Source organism: Aphelocoma coerulescens, chromosome 1 (assembly GCF_041296385.1).
Source record: "Aphelocoma coerulescens isolate FSJ_1873_10779 chromosome 1, UR_Acoe_1.0, whole genome shotgun sequence".
Lineage (NCBI taxonomy): Eukaryota > Metazoa > Chordata > Aves > Passeriformes > Corvidae > Aphelocoma > Aphelocoma coerulescens.
The window spans coordinates 78,212,710-78,229,412 of record NC_091013.1 but is presented as its reverse complement, the minus strand read 5'-3'; the positions used below and the strand labels follow the sequence as shown (position 1 = coordinate 78,229,412).

The 16,703-nt window shown below is 36.5% G+C and overlaps 1 protein-coding gene across 2 annotated transcripts in view; it reads right to left on the bottom strand.

Annotated features, from left to right (window-relative positions):
* Positions 1 to 16,703, bottom strand: part of CWF19L2 (CWF19 like cell cycle control factor 2) — a 66,256-nt gene that overhangs the window by 26,165 nt on the left and 23,388 nt on the right. For both annotated transcript variants that reach the window (XM_069014584.1, XM_069014593.1), the window contains exons 9-10: positions 12,617 to 12,710; positions 9,656 to 9,745 (exon numbers count right to left, since the gene is read on the bottom strand). In XM_069014584.1, the coding sequence (XP_068870685.1) occupies positions 9,656 to 9,745; positions 12,617 to 12,710 (184 nt within the window). The remainder of the gene's footprint in view (positions 1 to 9,655; positions 9,746 to 12,616; positions 12,711 to 16,703) is intronic.

Genomic DNA, 16,703 nt, shown 5'->3' with positions numbered 1-16,703 from the left:
CCCTACAGCTGGCAAGGTTTTGTTTGCTTTATGATGGTTTGAGGTTTTTTCTCACTAATTTCCAAGAGTCCTGATACAAGGCATGTAATACTGACCATAATGTATTTAGATTTAATATTTCAGAGGGGAAAAAAAAGGCAAAAAATTAGAGTAATTTTTAGCTCTAGAATACAAAGTACAAAAAAACAGAAGTGATCCTTCAAAGAGAAATTAAAGGAAGCAGATAAAAGGATAAAATAATTATGGATAGTATGAAGACTAATGTGAAGTCATGTTAGAGACTAACAGCAAGTGCACACTAGGAACCAAGATGAATCCAATGGATGCAAGCCAAACATGATTATTCAGAAGATTAAAGATGTTATTAGAGGTAAAGACATCCTTCAGAACTCAAAACCCTATCTAAATAGAACTGACTTAAAAACACAGCATAACAACAGAAGGTTAATTGTATTAATGCGAAAAAATTGATTTTTAGGAGGATCTTGCCAACAATAACTAGTAAAGCTATTTCTAAACACATCAGAAGCAAAAAGCTTTCTGGTAGAAAAAGATGCTCAAGTGGTTACAGCATTATCAGAAGGTGACATTTGAATTAATTAATTGTATTTTATTCAACAACACTTTTTGAAAGAAAAAAGAAAAAAAAACTAGAATAAACTTTAGAAATCATCTTTAAACCGAAATATCAGTAAAAGGAGCCTTTTAGCAAGCTGCCATGAAGTAATGATTTTCACTAGAGCTTCCAAAAAAGAATTCCAATATGTAATGTCCACATCTTTCAGCACATACTATATCCCTTAAATAGGTCTCAGTACAAAAATAATGGAAAGTGACCAATACAATAAAAGGCTTTAAAATGTGCCAAAGGCTGATTCTGGGAATTCTGGGGCAATGTATCCAACATCTATAATGGAAAAGTTCACACAAGTATATTAAGAACCAGAACTCCTCTACACTTAACAATTACACCATACTGAGAAAGAGCCTTTGCAGGAAAAATCCACAACTCACAGAAGTAACAGACTTTTTCAAAGGAGTGTGGATAGCAATCTAACTGCAATAATTACTTAATGTTCTCTTTCTATCTATTGATATTTTCTTTACACTTGCATTTCCGTGAATATATGACATGGTATATAATAACACAATGTGGTCATTGTGATGTAATAAATACTCATTAATAATTATGATCAGATAAATAATACTTCTATTAAGTACAACATGGGTTTAAAAATATATATTACAGTACTTTAAATATGATACCTATTGTTAAATGTTACAGTTGAAACTGGAGAAGAGGCTCAGTCACTATCCCTGAATCTTGTGATGATTGCTAAACAAACAATGTAATTTACAGTCTGAAATGAATAAAAGAAGTATGTATTTCCAGAATGAGAGAGGAATTGTTTGTTGCCATTAATTAAGGAACATGAATTTTTACTTCAGGCCAATTAAATATGCAAAGTACGCAGTTGTTCTCACCAAATGTACAAACCACTATACAGCAATTAACATCCAACTGAACAAAACAAGCAGACAAGTCTGGTTTTGAAAGATAAAAGCTTTAAATTAAATACATAAATAAATAAATAAGATGCAGCTCCGAAAAAGATTTTTGAACTCTCCAGAGATTATCCCTGTTCCATAATCTAGCAGGTGGAAGTGAAAACCCTCTGCCACACCGGGTGCACAGCATAATTTGAGGAACAGACAGTGGAGCAGGTGAACAAATGGAGTAATCATTTGGCCATCATGGCCAAGTACCTGAGATAAGATCTACTCAATTAGAACTGTTTTTCAACGCTAACAGCTAAAGGGAATAAAACATATTTTAATAGTCAGTGTATTGTGGGGTAGGGAACAACCAGAGCTAGAAAAGAACAATTTTTTTTTTAATTACTGAGCCAACAAAAAGCTGGATGCTGCATGAATTGAAAGCTGTCTGCAAGTGTTTACTGAGAGCTCCATTCAAGTGGTACAAGCGCAGTGTAATGAAGGAATAGCAAAGCTCAGGAACAGTCTTCAGCAAGGAACAAGCCTTGCTAGCCTTGTCAAATCAGATGCTGCATTAAGCATGCCACCTGTTTCCTTTCTCCTACAGTCTTTGGCAAAGTGGAAATGCTTTGAATATTGTCTTATTCCTTCCTCTATTGGAAAAATCTGTCCTAACGTTACAGTATCAGTAAGCATCTAAAAGACATCTAGCACTTCTCAGAGTGCTAGGCTCAGCTATTTCTTCCATCCACTGTCTCCCTTTCTCTTCCATTGCTCCTTCTTCTCCCATTCCAGTTACCCCCCTCTTAGGTTCTCAGGTTGCACTCACATATAATCACCAGTTACCAGAAGGATGAATGAATCCCATCTAGAAAGAGCATCGGCTCCTTCAGTGCTGGCTATTCCTAAGGGCATCCTGTCTCATATTCAGGAGTCACAGTATTCCCAACTTGGAGTGCCCAGGTAACAGGTTTCACAGTATCTAAGCTCCCCTTCAGACCCTGAGGTTTCTTGTGAATAATGGCACTGTAACCTTCAACGTAATGCTTATAAAAATCAGTAGGTTAACCATTCTCTATAGCAAGACTGAGGTTTAGATCTCACAGGAAGATGAAATTAAAATGGTCAGAGGTCTGTCATAGCAGTCCATTGTATACATGTTGCATCTTTGATTGGGGTTTCTTACAGCAGAAAAAAGATAAGAGAATCAGCAGCATGAGGAAGGAAAGCAAAAGCAAACTTCTAAAAACTAGGTTAAAAATTTAGTATTTTGACAAAGACTTCATAAATATATTAATGAGTCACTATTACATGTTCAAAAGGTGCTAAAATAGTAATGGGATTTTACAAAGGTTTTACAAGATCAGAAAGTTGGTCTGCCATAATTAGGCCCCTTGTGTTTAACAGTGAAGAGAAGCATTAGAAAATCTAATGCAGGCTGCAACACAGACATGAACTATTCTACAGAAGAGAATCTTTATCAGGTAGTGCTTGGTTTGTATGTAAAGCATGAGACTAAAAAAACCCCAAAAGCTCCAAACCCTGGAAAAGGATTAGGTCTCTATCCTTTCTTTCTGCCAGTCAGTGAGTGACACCAGTTAGTAACACAAAATGTAAAAAACTTCATTTGTTCTTATTGATATAAAGTCAATTGCCCTTTAAATTCAGCAATTCTTTGTTCTTATATTACAAAAAGGTTATTTTGGCTAGACTATTTTTACTCAGAATAAGCAACCTGGTCTTCTTATTAATCTCCTCTTTACAACTAATGCCTCCGATCAGCCCTGCATGCAGAAGTCTTTCTATTTCCAGTCAGTACTTATTTTCTTAGAGCATCTTTAAGATGGGTGATCAGAATATCATCTCTTCAGCAGAATGGACACACACAAATCTAAAGTCAAATTCAGTAAGAGTCATACTGCCAGCCTGTGGAAGTAAAACTGGAACTAGTAATGTATAACAGCAGCCTGTAATGTGTCTGTCCAGGGATGCACCTAGTAATGGGGAAAACTAAAGCAATTAAGTCTAACTTTAAAATAATACTGGATAGCAGAAAGCCACATAGCTTTGAAAATACAACTTTAAAAAAAGCTCTAAAGGTTCAGTTTGATACTCTAAATTATTAGCTGTGCTTTGAAATGGTTAGCCTCATCAGTGAGCCACTGTAGGTATGAGATGTAAGAAAACTTGTAAAATGTAATGGCTTGTTTCTACAGCAAGAACATCTGACACAAAACATATATACTCACACCATAAGAAAAGAAAGTATTGCAGCATGTTGGTTCTTAAGTCCACAAATCTCCATTTCATCTTATCAACTGATTTAACACAGTGAAAGGGTAAATATAGCAGTAAAGATATGTAGAAATTTAACATGGTATTAGGAGAAAAACAGAGCCAGAAAAAAGGGCCCCATCAGTTACAAGTGCTGCATGGCATTTGGATATGGCTTTTGTCTCCGGTGTCAAAGCATACTTCAAAGTTTTTGTATTCTCAGTTTGAAATTTAAGACATTTTAGCCATTCTGCCCTTTTATACTTTTTACATGTACTGAAATTATAAGATATTTACATCATTTAGTTACTGCTACAATTTCTCCAATATGTTTTAATCGCAAAAGCCAATTTCCTATAAATTACATTCAGGAAAATAAACCACTTTGTCTTAATATGTTTTTGTCTTAAATAATTGCATAGTCCTCTCTTACTGACATCAACAAGAGTGTTCAGGAAACACACTAATCAATAACTGCATACACCTACTATTTCTAAAAAGTATGTACTAATGATATGAAAGCTGTTCTGCAAAAGTATACCCCCTTCATTATTCCATGTTCCGCTCAGAGCCAGTCAACTCTGTATGGAAAACACAAACTTTTTCTGGAGAAAGGATGGCACAGCCATCTCGCAGATAAGATTCAAGTGTGATGGAACAGCAGGAATCAGAAATTATGATGAGCTGAAAACATCTGAGAGTAAAAGGCCATGAGCCATCTGTTGCTGTATCTTCCTACCATCTGAGGTTCCAAATAAAATCTGAGATTTTTATTGTGCATTTAGTGAGGATCATTAATCCCCAGCTTTCTAGTTTTTATACAAGTATCTCAGCTATACCTTTCTGCAAAGCAATTTTAAATAGTTTTTAAAGGATTCTTTATATATGTTAAGTCTACAAGCATTACTACAGCTGTATTTAGGCTCTGCATTAGTTAAGTCAGAATGAAAGTTATGAAAATATATTACAGGTAAATTTTGACAACCAAATATTTTCATTGCAGAAAAATATCTGTGTTTATAGTCTCAATTCCCAAACCTAAAATTAAACATCCTGGCACACCTGCAATTTTGAATGTTAATTTTCAGGGTGATTTGGCTTTTGCTTTTTTGTGTTTGTTTAGCAATGGTTTGGTTTCCTTTTAAATAAAAAAAACCCAGACATCAGAAGCATTGATTATTTTCCTTCTTTTTTTCACTTCCTACTCTGAAGTACTCATCACTATCTAAATTTTACATGCATACACACATATACACAAACACACATGTATACACACACCCCACCTTACTGAGATAACTGTCTCTTTCTCCAAGGAATCACTGTCATTTTTAAGCTATTTGTGAACAGATCAATCTTGAAAACATATGAAAAATAAACATACATTCTTGTTCTCCCCATTATCATTACTAAAACCAATAAGAATATTATTTCAGGTTTGTTCCACATCTGATTCCTCTCAGCTACTTACTCCTACTGGTTTACTCGTCTCAGGATACTAACTGTGCTGCAAATTGTTTCTTTGGATAAAGATCCAGCATGTTCTGTCCTGTCTCTCCTGATGCAGAACTATACACAATGGGATGCAATTGATGCAATTTTACAGAATCATAAATGCTAAGGGTTTGGAAGGGACCTTAAAGATCATCTAGTCTCAACCCCCCTGCCATGGGCAGGGACACCTCCCACTAGACCAGGGTTGTTCAAGGCCCTGTCCAACCTGGCCTTGAACACTGCCAGGATTGGGGCATCCACAACCTCCCTGAGCAACCTGTTCCAGTACCTCACCATTCTCACACTAAAAGAATTCTTCCTAATATCTAACCTAAATTTCACCTCTTTCAATTTGTACCCATTACTCCTTGTCCTACCACTACAGTTCCTAACGAAAAGTCCCTCTCTGGTTTCCCTGTAGGCCCCCTTCAGATAAGTAGGATTTGAGATTTAAGCCAAGCTGTTTCATTCAGTTTCCTTCCTGAAAAACAGTGTTAGTTCTTCAAAAAGAATTTTAGAAGTATTATTTATACTGAGCTAGTTTCCGTAGAATTCTCCCTCAGTCTGGAGTCTAATGCATCTCAGGAATCCAAAGTAAACATAAGACCTTCAATACATCAAAATTTGTGTTCAGATAGGAGGCGTTGGAAACATAATCATCCTTATTTTTTATACCAAAGAAGAATAATTAAATAAATAAATAAAATGAAATAAATAAATAATAATAGAAGAAGCATTTGAAGTACATGGAGCTCTTAATATTATGAGGGTTTTCACTAAAAGATGAGCCCTACTTATGCCATAAGACTCACTAAATTAACTTTTCCTTGCACTATAAATCTTCTCCATCTGAGATGCACAAGCAATGGACTAAAGTCTGTTACTCTTACAGATGCAACAGGTACCCGAACAAAGGTTTTCTCCTTTAAAGCAGCATCATGTCAGCCATATATCTACTGTAAAGTGAAACACTGTGCCTGCCAAAATTCAAGTCTTACTCTACGGATGTCTTCTATGCCTAAGAGGCTTCACAGAAGCACTGAACACTCTTCAGTAGAAAAGCATTCATACTAGACCAAAGGCTGATGGATTTCCACAGAAAATTCAGTTATTCAAATGGAGATTTTCGATGATGAAATAACTCGTATTTTGCCTACATATTCTCAAATGCATAACAGAAAAGCCTGTAGCTGTTTCTATTTTTCAGAACTCTCTTAAATACTCAGTGACAGTATATCCTACCATGTTATTTTGCTTAAAGTACCACCTTCCAGCTCTCATTCAATGTTGTATTGATTTTGTCTTTCAAATGCAATTCATCATTATTGAAAACCATCTCTAGCATTTGCTCAGCAGAGACTACTTTCTGCTTCCTGCATACTAATTAAGTCCTACGGAATACAGAAACAGGCTCAGGGTTGAGAAGCTTTTCTTCTAAGCCATACCTCATTTGGGATTGAAAACAGTTTTAAAAGATGCATACTTTTATACTTTATTTATCTACCAGCATGTTGTTGGACTACATGTTCACGGAAAGTCCCTTCCAAAGGATATATTCTATATTCTGCCTCTTCCTCATTTCAACTTTTACCTTCCAATTTTTGTACTAGCAAAACCCGCTGCAAATTATGTCCCTCAAAGGAGTGCTAATGTTCCAGACACAGTTTGTTAAATAAAAATACTGAATAAAAGTATAAATTATGTCAGTTGTGGCTGTTACTGTCAATGGCAGAGGTGACACCCTCATAACCAATGTAATAAAATCTAGAGTTGTGTAGCACTTTCAGAACAGAAATACAAACTGTATTTAAGAGGTAAACTATGAACAGATGGAAGTTGTCTTCTAAATGCTGAAGTCTCCAATTTTCTGCTGTCTCCCTACATTCAATAGGCATCATTTTCATCACCTATCTCAACTCAGAAACTCAGCAGCCTTCTCTTTACACAGTTTCACTAGGACTCAAAGTGCAGCCTTGCTTTCTCAAAATGCCCGTGACAAATTAGACAATAAGCATCTGAAAATAAGCACCTTTTCATTCTATCCCAAATGAAATCAAAAGGTTTTTGATTTCCACAGACATTGAAGGTTGCCTCCTGCTCAAAGACAAAACAAGCACAATCTACATTTTAATTCATCCTTTTAAAAGGATCTTTGCATGTGCATTCATTGTAGTTGTACATGTGACTCACGTATTTAAGTACAATACCCATTAAGACTCCAAATTAACAGATAATTTAACTGCATTCATACTAAAATTTATAGGGTTACATACTTAAGGCAGCCTGCAGTGAACAACAGAGGGGTTCTGCCCAAGCTGAGACTTGGTGAAATATATCAGCTGAGAAACACAAGGTTTTTAAACGTCAAACATCAGTTTTTGAAAACTATACTTCAAAAACACATTTTTGGGATTGTTTGGAGTAGAATTCTTGTCTAAGTAAAAAAAAAACCTACAGAACTAGTCACTAAGTCACACTGTAAAAGCTATATTTGCCACTACTCTCACTTACAAACAAAATAAAATTATTTAAAATTGAACTAGGATTTAAGCTAGCACTTTATAGTCTCTTCAGTCTGTATTTTCTTGATCACTTTAAGGCAGAATAAGCCAGCACCACTATCAAAAGAATTGATCCTGTCCTCTGTACAAACCCCAGCCATTCACAGACCCCCTTATACCACTCAGTCACACCAGGAACAGAATTGGGAAATTGATCCATGTCCAATTAATTAAGAAAAAAAACTTCCTAGGGAGATGCATTCAAAATTGCCTTCACTGCTTCCTGATTTATCTCCCCAGCTCTCCCAAAAGAAATTAAAATAAGGCAAAGACACATTTTAGGACCTCCCAGCATGACACTGGCCATGCTGCTCTGCAGAAGCAGAGACAGACCTGCCTGAAACAAAATACTTCATGTTTGTTACTGGCAATGGAGGCAAAGCTATCAAACTTCGGGATCAAGAGGACATCCATTCTGGAAAACCAAAACTGCTTCAGGTACCTCCCTTGCAATACACTTGGCTGAAGTGGCTGAGGCTGTCGCTTGGGTGGTCTATGCCACAGGAAGGCTGAGTCGTACAGAGTCAAACACGCCTTCACAAACCAGCTTCCCTTGTCTTATGAGATGGCTTCTGAACATCTGGGCTGTTGAGACACACAGTGTGGCACAGCAGGCCCTTGATACACAGGAGTGCCAAACACATCCTGCTTGTGTCCCAGTAGTTCAAAACCAATTCAAAGCTGTAAAACCAGTAAGACTACCCTGGCATCACAAAGACAGGGCTTAGTCAGCTCTGCTGGATGGCTGACACTCAAACACCACCCAATACAGGCTAGGAGAAGCTACAAAAGAGACACAGGCAAGGCATATTCGTAAGTATTTACATTTGGTACTTTTGCAATGACTACATGCTGTTGGTTGTAAAAATGGTTTAATTAAAAATGAAGATAAAAATCAGAATATGGTTAAGACCAAGGCTGACCAAAGTTGTTATTCATAACCCAGCTTCTAAGGAGTAAGTGTCCACCCACAACACGCTCTTTACTTCCCAGTTTTAAAACCTGAATGGATTTTTCCTGTGTAATTACACAACTCCAATCTGATTTATTCGGGTTTTTTTTTTTACATATACAAAAAACATGCCAAAGAACTGCACTGCAATGAAGCAGAGTCTACCTACACAGAGCTTTTGTAATTTTAAATTCTTGAGAATTCAAGGTATGACACTTTAATACTATTGTCACAAGGCAGCCAGCAAGAGGCCACACATTATCTTCCAGTTCAGTTTATATTTTAAAGATTGGAGAAATACTAGTCAGTGTATGAGGTCTGACATGAAGCCTTTTTGGAAAAAAAAGAAGTTAGTGGCTTTTCAAACTCAACTCACTAGCAGCTGAATTTTCAGTGTGGAATTGGTGTCAAATTGAACAAGAATATTAGTTTTTGCCTAAAAGTTTCCCCTCCATCATGAGGACAGAGCTCATAACTTAAGATATTAACCCTGTTTCTTTACATAACAGTGTTGGTATGGAAGAAGCTTTCTTACATTTCTTAAATACCACCCTTCAAAAGGAATAGCATTTGAAGTGCCAGCTTCTTCAGAGACAGAAAAATTATGTAACAGCCAGCACACAGGAGTTTCATTTTTAATGGAAGATATATATCCTTGCTGAGAAAATATTATGAGTAAAAAAAATCCTGTTGAATTTGCTAAAGTACAATGGAGAAAGTTTTGTTTACCAACAAAAAGTACAACTCAATTTGGACAGTTACTCACCTGAAGTCACACTTTCTAATTTTCCTAAGTACATTTGATGTTCTCTAAATCAGCTTCTACCTGTATCATACCATTGTGTTAGTGCAAAGAAAAGAAAAGTATTTTTCCACTTACCTCTCTGCCAGCCTTTGTTGGAATCTGTCCTTGAGTTTCTCTCAACTTGCGAGCATTGTCAAGTTCTGCTTGAAGCTCTGAAGCTAAATCCTTCAAAGAAAGTGATAGTTAAACTAATGGAGTACTACCTTAAACTTTTAAGAGGCTTTTATATCAAAATAATTTTCATTTCATTTTTTGTGTTTTGATAAATATTTTAAATTCTAATGACACAAAAGACTAAAGAAAACATGCCAATATAATTCACACAACTCTCCATAGAACATGAAAAAAAAGCTCAGAATAGAGGCACCTGAAGTATAGGAACAAGTATTGCCATAAAAAGACCAGAAAAAGTATTCTTCAACATTATTAAGTTACACTAATATATGCTTTGCATAACTAAGCATAGATATTGTTTTATGTATAGGAAGCTAGATAAGGAAGCCTGAACACATCATATCCTTTTTTTTTGTACACACACATACACACCTTTACACACATACATCCACTCCATGGGTCTAGGAAAATATCTCTCAGAAATTTTTGCTATGGAGTTTCACATCTCTCTACACTCCATGTCCAACTCTTGCCCTTAAGACCTTATTTTGAGAATTAAAATGTACAAGAGGTAGAAAATAAGAACTGTTTACACTCTTGTGCAAATTGGTTTTGATGCTCCTGCTCCCTTATCCATCTGCCTATTAAATAAATAAAAGTATTTCAGAATATCTTGGATTGCTAAGAATTGCCAGCCTACCGACCTGTAAGGAATAGAACCATTTATACTCCAACCCCTCTGCCACTTTCATTGATTGGACTCCAACCATCGTGCCCACACCTGCCGCCCCAAAATTAAGTCACTTGATCAACACCAGGCAGCAAATCAGTAAAAAAAATTAGATTCAGAATTCATTTGGCCCACATGGCCAACCTGGAGCTCCAGCCACCAGGACATGCTGTTACATAACCATCTAATCTGGTGTGTGGGGATGAACATGTTTAAACAAGCTGTATTTTCAACTGGATTAGAGAAAGACCATGAAAAATATTTAAAATGCCATGAGGCTATTATATTTTATATATATTATATTAGCTATTTTATTATTTAAACTGTTGTTTTGTTTTAGTTTTTTTTAAACTAGGCTGATTCAGAGTGCATGTATAGAAAACTGGATATTTAAAGATAATAACAAAATTGTAATACTGGTTTCTGCTACATGATTCGGGTCAAAACAAAACAAAATTATAGAATATTACATTAATTACAGAAAACCTGTATATTTTTCATCAAATTACTTGTACTCAGTTCCTACCAGGTTGAAAAGAAAAAGACCAGATTTGTGCCCAAAGTTTTGTTTAGGCAATGCTACTGAAGCTGAGCAGTATCAGAAAAAAAAAAAAGTTTACTGATTTCTGCTTTCCATCAGAGTCTCTGGAAAACCTTCCCTCCCCAGTACTTTAGCAACTAGTGTATAGATAGCTTCAATCATTTTTCCCTGCAGGAAAATGTATTGAATAATATAGTATCTTAAGTGACTACACCAGTCCTTCACAAACCTATCATATAATTACATTCATAAACATATTTTTCCTCACTAGTGTTTTTTAGTATTAACTAAGAAAACTACAGATTAACATATGGACACATCTATTTAAATCATTAACACTGTATCTTAGTAGGAAATACACTGAAGTGACTTTTAATTCACCTTTGAAGCTGATAACATTTCAAACGGACAGGATTTCTAGATAAGGTATTGCTGTTCAAACTTTCAAAGCTATCTATGTCTAAAGTCTGTGGGAAAAGAATTCATAACATAAAATGGGTTTGAATAGAAAATATTTATAAAATGGACACTTTCTCCTAACAAAATCTGAATTATCTGATGGGGGTTTTAAAAAATATCAACACCATGTCAATACCACGTCCTAGGCCAGCAATAATGACAAAACAAACTTTCCACAAATAAAGAATCAACAGCCCTTGAGAAATATTAATTTACCACTTAGAGACATAATATGTTTTATATATTACTATAAATAAATATTTATTTATTATTTCTTAAAGATGCAGATTTTGGTGCAGATATTATGTTACAAGAGGCAAACTAAATAGCTGCAGTAAAAATTAAAAAATAAAAACAAAGGCCCACAGTGATAGCATTTGCTTCTAAAAAATACAAAAATAGTTCCTTTTAAGAGCAGCTATTCAGAGCCAAACACTTGAAAAACACAGCTTAAAAACTAACAAGACTCTGACCTTGTTGTAACAGAAACTTCCAGACAGTACTACTAAAGGGAATTAACTCATTATAGCCATGTTTAACATAATAAATAAAACACATATAATTCCAGAATTTAGTGTTCCACAAGAGTGAAAGTCTTGTTCCTTCAGGTAGCTGGCTGAAACAAGCCACATTAAATATGCAGCTGTTTCTCCCAGCTCCACAGACCAGCCTTAACCAGGGCAGGACCACAAAGCATTCCACAGCTGTTCTCAGTGCAGAGCTGGCTGCAATGGCATATGCTGTTCCTTTCAGTTTTACAATTTCCATATCATAATTAATAAGCTCACTTACACAGCAGAGCTATGGACCACAAGCAACCACTTGTGACAAAGCTGATGAAGTAAATAAAGCTCCAGACACTGATTACCTTGTAACATAGACAGGGAGCTTTGTAGTTTTCACCAGCTCCCTTTTAATTAAAAAGACAATAAATACTACAAAAATGGCAGAGAACTGGTTTTGGATATGCTGCTTATCCTACAAAGGCCAGGGTCCTGCACCCTCTAGTCTATGAACCATTGCGTTTAAAGCAAAAGTTACTGTAAAAGCAGTATCTTCAAATTCTACCCAACTTTGCAAGTCTTTATTTGCTTGAATAACACCCTTTAAAAAAAAAACCCAAACAATGAAATCACTTGGAGCTTTAAAGAAAAACTGCAGTAAATCATGACCGTTTCTCACAGACATTTACCGTGTCTCCCATGAGTTCTGCTTTCACAATCCTCGCTCCCAGTCTGTTCATTTCCTCTTCACTAAGGACCCGAGGCAGCTCATCCTTTGGTGATCTGTAAAACACCAGCTGCACTAAAGCCACAGAAAAACAGTGCAGAATTCACCTGTGTAATTAAGTATGATAATCCTACTATACTAGTACATATGCTCCTATTGGCGAAATAATTGAAAATGATGTAGTATAAAAATATATACAGTCCAAAGTTGCCAAAGACTCTGAAACCAAAGTGCTTGAATAAAATTTTTATGAGGTTTATTTCCTTTTACTTTTGAGATCAATTCAAATGAAAAGCACTACCTATGAACATTTTCCCAGCATGAAAAAACAGTCAAGGGTCAGCAGCAGGTATAAGCAGAAAAACAGAAAGTTATTTCAACCCACTCTAATTCTTCTTTCTGGTTTTGGTCATGCTTTTACTTTTCAGCTCCTGCAAAATCACACATTTCTGAGTTATTCTGTTTTCCAAATGGCCTTACCCCTCTTGAAAGTTACTTGTTTTCTCATTTTATACCTGCTCACAGTACAGTCCTTGCATCTGAATATGTTACGGCTGATACAGTAGAGTTTCCATGGAAAATTAACTGGTGCCATTTCTAAAAATATTAAGTCCCCCTAGAGAAGCCTCAGTTGGTAATAAAGACTATTGTATCTCAATTTTGATATTAAAAACTCAGCATGTGAGTTCTTATGATATTTATTAAGGACTCCAAGAAATACTGCAAAGAGGCACCAAGTAAGTTCGGCATTTGTTCGCTAACCCTAGGAAAGACCAGAACCGGCTGACTCTAAAATATCTAACAGAAAAGAGGCATAAGAGTACAGTTATGATATTCATTCCTGCTGTTAGAGAGAATTCACTCACTAATTGATATGGTTAAACCCTGTAGGATTTGAAGAAATCCAATATAGATTTATATTTGAAGAAAAGGGAAATCTTTGAAGATGGTGTCATCTTTAACCATGAGATCTCCCCAGTCCTGCAAAAATTACCGAAGTTGCTTTTGATCATTTTCAAGATGCTCAATCCAAACCCCCAAAACTCAACAGAATTTACTTCAATTTCACCCGAAACAAAGCATTCAAAGATTAAGTTCTCACTTTTCCTTAAGCTATATCTTTCAAAGCAAGGCAGACTATTCCAGTAAAGGGAACAAAAGGTGTTTATTAGTTCATATCTGCTTTTTTAAAGTGGTGCTAGTGCTTGACTCATTCTCTGAACTTCTTGAGACTCGAGACATTGTTTTGATTTGCTTTTTAGCTTTTCTCAAATTAAACTCTGAAGCAGCCACATTATTAAGTGTGACTTCCAGCAAACACTAGCTGATGGACTTTTCCTCTGGGGAGATCCCTTGGACATCCAATCAGCACTTTTAATTAACCTGTGTCATAACTGTCCAAAACACTTTGATTTATAGGCTGAAGAAACGTCCTCTGTGCTTTAGAAAAGATAAAATTTAAAAGCTATACTTTTCAGCATGAGAGATGAGGAACTGAACCAGTAACACCTATTAATTCAAGCCTTCACCTCAAAGATGATTTACTTTTTGTGACTGACAACACTTCTGAAAGAGTACATTTATTACAAGTCTTGAAACTTTAAGAAGCAGCTTATAAATTACTCTCAACAGATAACTGTGGCACATATCCAAACCTGAAATGTTCCAAAAGCCAGAATTTTCTACACAATTCTACCAAAAAAAAAAAAAAAAAAAGAAGACATCTGACTGAAGGAAACAGGAAAACAGGTCATTCACTATTTCAAACACACAGACTCTCAGGAGTTAAGAGTCATCTTAGAAGAACCTGGAAATAAGTTATATCAGTAAGCAGAGGCTATATGGTTTTGCAGGCCTGAGTAATCCCCACTTTACTAATAAGTCAGCTTAGTAATTGCATTGGCTAAGAAATATGATTAAAATATCAAAGAAGATGCACAACTGGGTTTAACAGTACCAGAACAGAAAACACACGTGAAAGAAAATACCAGCTGAAGAGTTTCTATGTCTAGTTCTCTTCTGTGAGGAAAAGAATAATCTTTTCTATCATAATAATTGAATTCTTTGAACTTGAATAAGCAGACCACTTCCACACAAAATCTCATTTCCCAAAATTTGCAGCTTTGTCCGGTTACAATTAGCATTGCACTTAGTAAAAGTGGCAGTTAAAAAAAAAAGGTACAGCTTTTGTACCTGCAATTAAAAAAAGAGAATCACCATTATTTCACCAAAAAAAAAAAAAAATACTGAAAAAGAGTAGCTGCTTCTTTGACGAGAACAATACTGAGGCAATGGTATCTACTCCATAATTACACATTCTGCTAGGTCTGGCTGGATGGGATGGAATTTATTTCTTCCACAGCAATGTGGTGGTACATTTTCCTCCACACTGTGCCTAGCCCTCCCCTTCCCAGGCCACTCTGCAATCCCAGGAATTCCCCTTATGCTTTGGCCTTTGTAGGCTAACGAGCTGGGCAGTGAAATATCCCTTGACTGTAGCAGAAACTCTAGCCTGGCTAAGGTGGGAGCACACTGCCTGCACCTGGAACTCCTGGTGCCTGCCACGGTGGGGAACAAATGCAGAAATAACCAGTCAGCCCCTGGCAGCCTCTGAACATTATTCCCCTGAACCACAGTTTAAGTGGAATAGTACCATTCCCACTGAAATCTTCTAAATTCCAGTGACTGAGCCAGACTGTGGCCAGGATGGAAATTTACTGATGACTGAAGCCCAGCATGTGGTGACCCCACAAACAGTGGTGCTTTGTGAGGCCCTCTGAGCTCTCCTAGACCACAGTGGGCTGTGCCAGCATCACACTGAGTGGGACACCTCTAAGAACTCACCAATTCCCCAGTTTGCAAGGATTAGAGCACCATCACAGAAAGCTGAAAAGGGGGACTGGGCTGAAACCCTCCACTCCTTGAGACTCAACTCCTGCTCATTGATAAATTCCAATACATTTGAAGTATTTCACTGAACTCAAGAGGAACTCTTAACAGGCATTTTTTATATATTCACATACATATATTTTTATACATTCCCACACATCTATCCCTATATATCTCTTTTTGTCCATGTGCATGCATGTGTGAATTAAGATACCCCAGAGCAAGTAGAGTATGAATGTTACAATCTCAGATCTGTAATTGTCACTCTTGTGATTGTAGTAAATCCTATTGACTCACTATGCAAATGTTAAATTAGTCAATAATTAACTACTGATAAAACCTTGTGATTCATCTTAAAACTGTAAATAAAGTTCAGACTGCTGCTATATCAGAAGCCATGTAAAAATTTCACCAGTGGTGAACTGACACTTTTACAACATCATACTCAGATCACCTCTTTCTGATACCTTGGACAGTGATTCTTCAGGTGATCCTAATTAATTACAGATGTAATCCTTGAGATGTAAACTGTTGATCAAGTCTGAGACAAAGATTGGACCTAGCCACACCTAAGCTACATCCAGAGTTTAGAAAGCAAGGGTCCACTCAGAACCTTGCGACTCAATGGAGGGGTCCCCCTCACCCTTTTGTGTCTTCAGACTCTGCGTAAAACACTCTAAATCAATTTTAACTCAGTTTTCCTTTATATGTTTCATTCATGTAGTAAATAATAGAGTGAACCTTACCACCAAACTTGGTTAAGTCTCATTTTTATGACTTTTATAGATTTATATTAAAACCACTTTTGATAATACCTTAGATGGTGACTCTTTGAGCAACTCTAAACCACTCATTTGTGACCAGCAGCCCCTATGGTGCTGTGCTTTGGATTTCTCTGGAGACAGTCCTGATAACACACCAGTGTTTTGGCTGCTGCTGACAGTGCTTACACAGCCTCAAGGCTTTCTTGGTTCTCACTGTGCACCGCCAGCAGGCAGGCTGGAGTGAGCAGAGGCTTCGGGAGGGCTCACAGCCAGGACAGCCTAACTGGTCAAAGGGCTAGTCCATGCTACATAACATCATGCCCAGCAAAAAAAAAAAAAAAAAAAAACTGGAAGGAGCAGTCTTTCCAAAGTAGCTGCTGCTCGAAGACTGGTTGG